This window comes from Cajanus cajan, chromosome 8 (assembly GCF_000230855.2).
Source record: "Cajanus cajan strain Asha chromosome 8, NIPB_CcT2T_4, whole genome shotgun sequence".
Classification (NCBI taxonomy): Eukaryota; Viridiplantae; Streptophyta; class Magnoliopsida; order Fabales; family Fabaceae; genus Cajanus; species Cajanus cajan.
In genome coordinates, this window is record NC_138524.1 from 5,796,389 (window position 1) to 5,806,608 (window position 10,220).

General features: G+C 31.1%; 2 protein-coding genes across 2 annotated transcripts; one reads left to right on the forward strand and one right to left on the reverse strand.

The window, feature by feature from the left end:
- Positions 1-1,446: 1,446 nt before the first annotated feature.
- On the forward strand, positions 1,447-2,063 carry LOC145950776 (uncharacterized). Its single transcript, XM_083062496.1, has 2 exons — positions 1,447-1,498; positions 1,711-2,063. The coding sequence occupies exons 1-2, from the start codon at positions 1,447-1,449 to the stop codon at positions 2,061-2,063; spliced, it is 405 nt and encodes a 134-aa protein (XP_082918622.1).
- Positions 2,064-6,641: 4,578 nt separating this feature from the next.
- Positions 6,642-9,528, reverse strand: LOC109797496 (zinc finger A20 and AN1 domain-containing stress-associated protein 8). The gene is made up of 3 exons (XM_020357548.3): positions 9,372-9,528; positions 9,170-9,263; positions 6,642-7,538 (listed from the first exon to the last, which is right to left on the reverse strand). The coding sequence occupies exon 3, from the start codon at positions 7,521-7,523 to the stop codon at positions 7,002-7,004; it is 522 nt and encodes a 173-aa protein (XP_020213137.1). The 5' UTR covers positions 7,524-7,538; positions 9,170-9,263; positions 9,372-9,528; the 3' UTR covers positions 6,642-7,001.
- Between the last annotated feature and the right edge of the window lie 692 nt (positions 9,529-10,220).

Consider the following 10,220-nt stretch of genomic DNA (forward strand, 5'->3'; position numbering starts at 1 on the left):
AGTGTTTGATATACATGATAGGAAAAAGAGAAAAATAAAGATAAATATATAATAGTATTGATGGAGTGTTGGATACAAAGATGTATTATGTGGCTCTTTTTTTTGTCTTCATAGAAATTTTTATCATTCATATTTCACAATTTCATGAAGTACATCATTTAATTATTTAAATTTACGTATTTTGTCATTCACTTTTTAAAAAAATTGTATATTTTGTCACTTTAATAATTATTCATCCAACATTATAAGTTAATAATTAATCATCTGACATTATAAATTAACTGTTGATATAATTTATTAACTGCATGTATACATGACATATTAATTATTAACGTGAATAATAACGTCAAATATTCAAAAATATACTGCATGGTATTGTTTCACAACATCATCGGTGCATGATATATTGATAGAGTGACATAACAACCAATGCATCAAATCAACTGTTAATAACTAATAGAGTAAAAAAAGAACGTCCCAATTCTTTTATTTTTCACACTTACATGCAATAAAGGTTGCAAATTAATTTGCAGATAAAGCGTACGTCAAGCGGAGGCATCTTTCAAATTTTTAAGCAAAGTGACAGTAGGTGGTTCCAGGAACACGTTAGACAGAGCAATTAGCTAGTAGGTGGACTGACAAAAAGACATTCGCAAGGAAGGGAGATGAATCGTTGGACGACCTGAAATTTTCCATTGCCACCAAATATTATACCCTTTAAATTGCCAAATTAGTTTTGAAGTGTCTTCATCATGAAGGGTTTTAGTGATATTTGACGTTGGAATTTTGACACTTGTCTCCCATCATTTCAATCTCTACAATTCAAGATGTGCACAAAACATTGCGCTTAGGAATTAGGATTTGTTTGATACATATAAAGATATTGCACTTTAGTTGCATGAGTTTTGGTATCTTTTAATATATCTTCTATATGCCAGAAAAAAAATATAGTAAAAGAGAATAATAAAATATTAATCCTTAGGTTGTTAGATAATTTTTAAATTTTTACATTATTTGATGAGTAATAAACAACATAAACAAAATAATATTAAATTTACTAACTCTGCAATACATTTTCTATTATTAGTTATTTTGATAGATTTTGATCAACTAATTTAGTGTGATAATAAGATAATATAATAATAATGGTAACAATTATATATAATAATGATAATAATAATAATAAAAATGACAATACTAATAGCTATAATAATTGTGATAATGTCAACATTCATGGTAGCAACATTGGCAATAGAGACTAGTAATGGTTGGAGTTTGGAGTGGTATGATACAAAGTGGTGAGAGGGAAAAGAGGTGGTTGACAATAATAATAATAATCATGGTCAATAATCAATAATGATTGTTATGACTTATGAGCAACAATAGTGATAAAATTATGCATTGGCTTAGCTGGGAAAATTATCCATGAGGAAAGAACACGGAGGCATGGACTTTCGCAACCTCTATGACTTCAACTTAGCCATGTTAGGGAAGCAAGGTTGGAAATTCTTGACCAACCAAGATGCTATAGTTACTCGTGTATTCAAAGCTAAATACTTCCCACGAGGGGACTTTCTAGGGGCCAATCTCCCTTTGTCCCCACTGTGAAGCACAGACTGTATGGCAAGTAATTGGCATATGGCAACATACTAAACCCTTAGTAGATGTAGGTGAAGGAATTGTAGAGGTCATTTTTTCCTTACTTGGCAGCATATCTCAAAGCCATATTTGTTGAAGTCGTGGTCACGCTTGATTGTATCTGGAGGTGTCGAAATGCTAAGGTTTGGGATCAGGGCGCCCCACCTTCAGGTGTAGCCATCTCACAAGCAAAGCAACATTTTCGGGATTGGCAAGTGGCACAAGCAAGATCGTCAACACAAAGGGTCCCTCTTGTACATGATTTACAGTGGAAAAAACCCCAAGTAGGGACGTTTACGTGCAATATTGACGCTGCTCTCTTCCAAGACTCATCCTGCTTTGGGTATAGCATGTGCATTCGAAATGATCATGGACATTTTCTCACAGCCAAAACTGGTTGGGCTCATGGCCTTCCACCTGTTTAGGAGGCTGAAGCTACAACTCTACTTACAGCCATCTAATGGTTAGTAACTTTGAGCCTCACCCACGAAACCCTTGAGTCAGATTGTAAATCTATCCTTGATGCTCTATCTAGGACTCAATCACACCACTCGGAATATGGGTCTCTTCTTAACAAGTGTAGAAGATTGTTATACAATTATCTGAACTTATCACTAAAGTTCATTTCGAGACAAGTCAATCGGGTCGCTCACTGTTTAGCTAGGGCGTCACGTTATGCTAGTTCTCACACTTTTCAATTTATTCCCTCATGTATTGTTCCAATTATTTTGAATGAAATGACATAATTTTATTCCTCTAAAAAAAAGGTGATAGTAACGAGTAACATAGTAACGGTGATAATACAATATGATAGTGGTGAATGTTTTTACCTTGAGTATTTTTTATTTTTTTTTTGTTCCTGGAGTATCCACCGCCAATAGCAACCTTGAGTATTTTATATTTGAGACAAAAGGTTCTTTTATTATTTTTTTTAGTAACAAAAATGTAGTTTCAAATTGATTTTTCATTTAATTTGCCTCATCGGTCTCATGATTTTTTATAAATCAAATATAAACAATTATATATATATATATATATATATATATATATATATATATATATATATATATATATATATTTGTTATCTCCGGTATCATAATTTTTCTTTTTTTGCAAATAAAAAACATACGGCTATATCAAATTATCTCATCAATGTGAACTTCATGCCGAATTTCACCTAGATAAAAGTTAAATCAAATTAGAATCTCTAATTAAAAGTGTATATCTATATTTAAGCTGTCCATGTACATTGAAATCACTTCAATCACGTCATTGAAGCCAAGTTATGACTTAACTAAGGAGTGGTAAATGCATTAAAATTCGGAATTTCAAACTTCTCAATAAGGTCTTGAGTGCACTTGATCTTTCGTGCCTCTTTCAAATCTTCTTCATTTTGCTCACAAACCCAATTAACTTGGTATGATCATCATCTTTTTCATTTAATAACTTCAAAACATGAATGCATGTACAGTTGGGTTTTATTTTCATAATATTTTATCGAGCTAATCTATCAAAATATGTATAAAAATAAAATAAAATAAAATAAATAAATAAAAAACTCTATATGAATTTACAAATATTGTATAAATTTCTCAAATTTGCAAATGTACACATTATTTTTAAGAGGGGGTGCAAGTTGCACTCAGGGACTACTGGAGTGTATGTTAAAAAACTTTAAAAAGTTATAACTTGGTATTTATTTATGAATTAAAAAATTAATATATTTTTAAATAAATTATCAATAATTAAAAATAATCTTGTGCTGTAATATAAATTATTAATTTATCTTAAATAAAAAATATATAATTTATATATTTAAAAATACATATTTAAAAAAAATTTAGATATAATTTGTATATTCAAATATAATATTTATTAATTTGTATATATAATTATTATAAAATTTGATTATATACAATAAACAATTAGCCTATGAAATGTACATACTAAAATATTAATTTTAAACTATAATAAAGGTTAAAATAATTTTTTTAAAAAAATATGTTAAAAATGTATTACCAGCATTTTTAGTTATTTTTAAGTAAGATTTTTTATATCATCAAGGAGTATGTTTTTCTCGTGTTGCCATATATAAGTAAATGCTTGAACAGTTGGACCAAAATAAAATAAAAAATAAAAAAAGCTTCAACTATTTTCGGTGGGCCAAGGTCTAATAAACTCCGATAGACCATTTAATGGGGTGGTTATTGCTATTGGCAGTCCAAATTACTATCTATACCCCCATATTTCAAAAATTTGGTTTTTATGAAAATATTTTCGAGCTGGACACTCTAAAAAAAGAAATTTTGATTAATTTTGATTTCTATATTATACAATTATTTTGGTATACAGATTGTTTGAACAACTTTATTTTTATAAGTATTTCTCTATCTATTTTTTCTCTTTTTACTTTTTTCAAAAATTACCAATACAAATTATACTTACGCAAAAAATGATTATTAACCTCTCACTCTTATTTTTTTTTTTAAAAAAAATGCACAAAATGTTTATTTTATGCTAGTCTCGGTAAGAAACATTAAAAAATTATTTTCATTATGGTGGAGGAGTGTTTTCTGATAAAAGCTTGTTACCATTGTATATTAAAAAAAATGAAAAATATGTTTCTTTCGAATCGCGAAACTAGAAAAAGTTAATATTAATCAAAATAACTATGATACAATTAGTTTTATTTTTAAATAATAATCAAATTAATTATTATTAAAATACAAATTACCAGTAATTTAAATCATAATTAATTTACTTTAAAATGGAAATTCTTCTTGTAATTTTAAAAAATTAATATTAAAAACGGTAAATAGTATCATAATTAAAAAATCAATTAAAATACGATAGTTGTTATCGAACATAGTAAAAAGTTAAACAGTTTTTAATTAAAATTGAATTGGTTTATTTACGATACAAGTTACCTTTTTTAATAGTAATCAATCTAATTATGATACAAACTAATATTTTTAATATTGACTAAGAGAAATATAATACAAGTTATATTTTTTCAATAGTAATCGAATTAAGTATTATATAAATTACCGGTAACTTATGTCATAATTGAATCTCTTACAAATTAAATTTTTAATTAAAATTGGTTTAATTACAATAGAATTTATTTATTTTTAATATTAATCTATTTAATTACAATACTAGTTATAATTTTTAATAGCAATCAAATTAATTATGATATGAATCATCAATAATTCTCTAAAAAGAGGTAACTCATATTGCAATTATTTCAATTAATTTTATAAAAAAAATCCTGGTTTAGCGATTCAACGAAAACATATTTTCGTTCTTGATACAGAATAAAAAGAAGCTTTCATTGGAATAGACCCCCCACAGCACAAGTTCAATACAAGTTATTGTCTATCTCATTCTCAACAAAATACACAATTTGTTAAAAAAAAAAAAAAAAAAAAGCTTTTAAAAAGGTGATAAGTATTCAAATAGCAATCTCCTAATCTCGGCCCTAGACTGAACAAAGTAAATTCCATGATCAGAACTTCTACCCAGTATTTGCATCAAAAGCAAAATGAATAATTCCTCAAAGTAAGATAATCACTTGCAGCTGTAGGGAAAAATATAATTTTAGTTTTTTTTTGTAAATAATTGAACATGACTTAATTTTATTCTTCCAAAATTTTTATGTTCTAATTTATATATATATATATATATATATATATATATATATATATATATATATATATACTCATTTATTTTTTTTAAGTTAGAACAAGTTAATGAACTAAAAGTATTTTAAGATAATTATAATTATAATTTGCTAACATACTTCTTTAAAAAAAAATAGTACAAGTTAACAAACCTTACTAACATTTGTGAAAGTATACTCTCTTATTTTTTTTAATTAAAGTACGTTAGCAAATTACCATGTGGGTGTCTTTTAATATGATTCAATTTATAATTTGCTAAGTTATTTTAACTAGAAAAATATGAATGAATATACGTTAGCATGAATATAAGGAGTAAATATATCTAAGCATGCTCAAGGACAAAAAGAAATAGCAACCCTTACATACCCCGACAGGCTATTACTACAACTTCCTTGGGTAATTGGTAAGGTTGGGGAGCTTGGGGAACGTATTGTATATTGATTATTATTGTGCTGCGAACAGTGTAAGTAAAATTACACGCATAGCACAAATACATTTAACCAGAGCATATTTTGATGTGTTGACTACGAAACTGTCTGCAAATGGCCGAAACCGAGTTTGACGAAAGCAAAATTTTGTTGATGTCGTTCAATGAGAATTTGTCTCGCTGTTGCCAAAAGTGTGGCCAAACGGGCTCTATATGATCCAAGTCGGTCCAATTTTGCTAGCATCCACCTTAGCAAAGAAAATATCTTGACATTCATTTGACAGCAGAGCATGTTCTCCGAACAGGTGTTATGGAGAGAAATCGACAAAAAAAAAAAAAAAAAAAAAACTCCAGTAATTTCTATCCGGTAGGATTTGATGCCTGGGACAAGACTCCTGTTCATGAATGTCGTTTCTTTATCTATTTCAACAAGGCATTGAGATAGTCATGAGCTTTGGACTTAAGTGATGAGATTTTAACAATCTCGAGCCGAAGTTTACTGAAATCCTAATCTTGCCAACATCTCCCTCGAATTTGGCCAAAATATCCCTTCTGATTTTAGCTATAGATATTTCTTAAGAAAGATGGATATGAATATATATTTCTATTTATCTGCACCATCATTTGGTTTGAATAGAAACATGGAAACCTGTAGAGAACCAAGGGAGTAAAATTCGGCAAACAATTAGAGGTGAGTCTAACTGTAAGAGTTTAACCTTGTCAACGCATAACATATATAAGTACGAATTCAGCCGGTTCTAAACTCGCTAAATATTAACCCAACTTTATCAATTTTTCTTTTCTTTGGTACTTACTATATTAAATTAGTGATCATGTAGACCAAACTCTTGTAATTCTAGCATATGAAAATGCCCAAAGTTAACAAGATACTGTTATCGAAAATAATTCTTAGATAGCCCACAATAATTACAATCTAACCACATGTCCATGGATGCTCCTGAAACCATCTTTAAATTGCACATACCATTCTGATACAGAATAGATGCATTACAAAGCTAACAACACCAACTTTCACCAAACCAGCACAGATTTAAAAACTTAAAACACTGGCCAACATATATATTTTCGCCAATCACATGAAAGAGTCCTTCAAATTGCAGAGATGTCTTATAACTCCAAGTCCCCCCACCACATATAACAATATAATAAGAACACCAATAAAATGTGCAGGAAACTTGGGTCATTTCATGATGAAATAGAGTTCTCAAGGCATGAAACTTCAATTCCAAATCTTATATCTTATCAAGCTTCTCAGCCTTGACAACTGGGTTTGCTTTAGCTATGGCATCCCGAGCGGCAGTGCGATAATCAAATGGACAACTATGTTTGTCTGAGTAGCGATGTACAGCACAATAAAGGTTGCCACATCGACAATTAAACCCTGTCAAACCAACTCGCTTGTTGCAGCTGCTGCAACGTTTTGGACCATCCTTCGGCTTTGCCTCACCACTCCCCTCTGAACCTGAACCAAATAAAGGTTGCACAGAGACAGTTTTAGGCTCTACTGAAATAACTGGAATATCAACATTAGCTGCAGCAACAACAGGTTCATTTCCAGTGCTGCTTGATGACCCATTCATAATATTCCCAATGGATGATGCTGCAAGCTTGGCCTGCTCCTCTTTCAGCATCATGTCTTTGTGACATTTAGAACACATGTTCATGGTTGCTGCACTTCCGAAAAATCCACAGTTGTTGATGCACAATATAGGACCCTCAGGAGGAGCTTGGCATCCAGTCTTGTCATGGTCCATGTTTTTCCAATTTTCCTGCACCAAAGATTTTCAAATATAGAACATCTTAGTTCGTGTCCTCACAAATTTATAATAAACATACAGCCACTCCAAAGCAAACCTAGTATCAAACCATGATTGTAATCCAATTTATCAAGGCAACAATATTGGCAAAATAAGCTTCTGAGCAGATCCATTCACTTAAAAAAGAAATAACAGAGTGAAGGTGCCTTGCTCCTCTTTAAGAATGATTATACCAAATTGCATAAATAGAGAAACCCCAAAATTTATAATGTAGTTGTAGTTTAAGAAAAAAGTGAACCCATAAAAAATAGCAAAAAATACTGAGACTTGAGAGCATGTCAACTGATCAAAGCATAACTGAAAAACTATATCACAAAATGACTTCCTAGACCTATAAAAAGAGCAATTTAACTCAATCCACCACCCTATCCCCTGAGCATCAAATAAAATAAAAAAATAAAATAAAATCAGAGCACTGTTACAAATTTAGGCACTTAGTGATTGCACATTGACATAGCATAGTGATAAAATTCTTATACTGCAAATCCATTTCAATTAAAATGTACCATAAACACAATATAGAAGATATTAATGCATACAATAAATATCATATTTATTCTCAATAATAAATTCACAACACTCCGTGTTAAAAAATTAAGATAGATCAAAAGGTCATTAGACAAGTGATTAGACCCTCATGTCCCTAAACCAAGGACTAAGGTTCAATTCCCAGCTTGGACATGGAGTCACAGCTAGAGGTACCACTTTACCCTTATAGAATCGACCCTTTGGAAATGAGTTAAACCTCCTTATCAAGCAAAAAAAGAGATTACTATAGTTGAAGATGCCCAAATCAATAAGATAACAGTGAGCAGTGGAGTGGTTGTTGTCCCTAGCTAGCCCTGTTTTCAGTGTTATCAGACAGATATTTTTTCACATGCAAACATGATTCCTCAGTTCAACTACTGTCCAAGACCTGCTCAGTCGAAGCATCAAACCACAAGCCTTCCCAGACAATAATATACAATTAAAAGTCGCCACTATATTTACCAGAATTGAATATGAATTCTAATATTCTATTGACCAACATGAAAACCTTCTTCCGAAAAACTAACCATCACCAACACATCGAAACATTCAACAACAAAATTTGCGGAAATTTTAAAAATACGAATCATCACCTAACTATTGACCAACAATAATAATAAAAAAATAAAAATAAAAAACTACGACCAAAACCTCATACATAAGAGAAACAGAACAAAACACCACAAAAACATTCACGCCTCGATTATTTTAAATAGGAACAAAGAGGCACATAATCCGTGGCCGGAACAGTAACACAAGCCAATCACATGATACGAGCAGAATTCAAACACCACACTATTGACTGTCATCACTGAAAACTTCAAAAAATTGAATGTAAATTTCACAAAACATCGACATGGTATGCGAGAAAAAAGAGCCTACGTCTCTATTCGCTGTCCATATCTGCAAAAAAGACCGATTATTTCCACCAAACTATAAACTCAAATTGTTCGCACAATAAAAGACAATTAGAAGAGGCGAAATTATTAGGAACGAATCAACACATAGACACGTCGCGGAAGTGAAAATTGCGAGAGAAATAACGATATTCTAACCTATTGGCGAGGGGAAGAATTTTGTACAGAAGAATCTGGGAAACGAAACGTGGTGGTGGATCCAATAAGCTCAGTATCGCATCGGAAATGAATCCTGGATTTAAATAATGAAAACGGAAAAGGATTATTAGTAACCGAATAGGAGAGGAGATTAAAGAGAAAGCAGGAATTGAAAAGGAGATAAGAGTAATGGAACCCTAACCCTAGTGGATTTGGGATCGAGGAGAGAGAGAGAAATCAAAGCCGAGAGAGAGAGAGAGAGAAGGATGCGTCGTTTGTGTGTGTCAGTGTTGGGTATTTAAAAGGGTCTTTTGTTGCACTCTCTCTCTCTCTCTACCAACGAACTCCGTTTACTGAATATTGAGGCGACGTGGGAAGTTACAATTGGGTGCGCGTGTTACTCTGACATTCCCTATTTTGTCCCTTTCTCATTTACTATTAACACCTTTGCCAGCTTCCCAATATTTATATTTTATTCTTTCTTTTTTCTTTTATCAAACAATATTTATATTTTTTGTATTCCATTATTTAACCTATCGCCGTGTCTCAGAGTGCATGCTCACATGCTCTAATACTTGTTCACAATTTATGGAGAGCACCTTGATTAATCAAATTTGCCGCAGTGGAACTATATTTTAATTATACTAATCAAAATTTAAGAGAATGACTGATGTACGTTTAAAGTTTTTATATGCAAAATAATAACACTACACACATCAGTTTTGTTGGTAATTCCCTGCTAACTAATGCTATAAGAAGTGCTAACTAATGTTATAAGAAGTGTGAGGCATTTGACCAATGACCCATCTTGTGTTAGATGTGGGGGTGATTCTAAAAATCTTGATCATGTTTTTAGACATTGCCATCTAGCTAGAGCGGTTTGGTTTTTTCTGTTACCTTGGTCAAAGCATAATTCGTTTTTTAATCTGGAAATAGGCTTGTGGCTGCTGCAAATGCCAAGTTTTGGGGCCGAATTTGGTATCGGATTTTCGTAGTCACGTTGGACGTTTTGTGGCAATGCAGAAATGAATGTGTTTCAAAATTTGGGCTT

Excerpts from the sequence above, each read along its gene's own strand:
- LOC145950776 (XM_083062496.1), top strand. The coding sequence starts at position 1,447 with ATGGACTTTCGCAACCTCTATGACTTCAACTTAGCCATGTTAGGGAAG. Across the intron at positions 1,499-1,710 it reads AGCCATGTTAGGGAAGCAAG|CATATCTCAAAGCCATATTT; the intron begins GTTGGAAATTCT and ends CTTACTTGGCAG.
- LOC109797496 (XM_020357548.3), bottom strand. The coding sequence starts at position 7,523 with ATGGACCATGACAAGACTGGATGCCAAGCTCCTCCTGAGGGTCCTATA.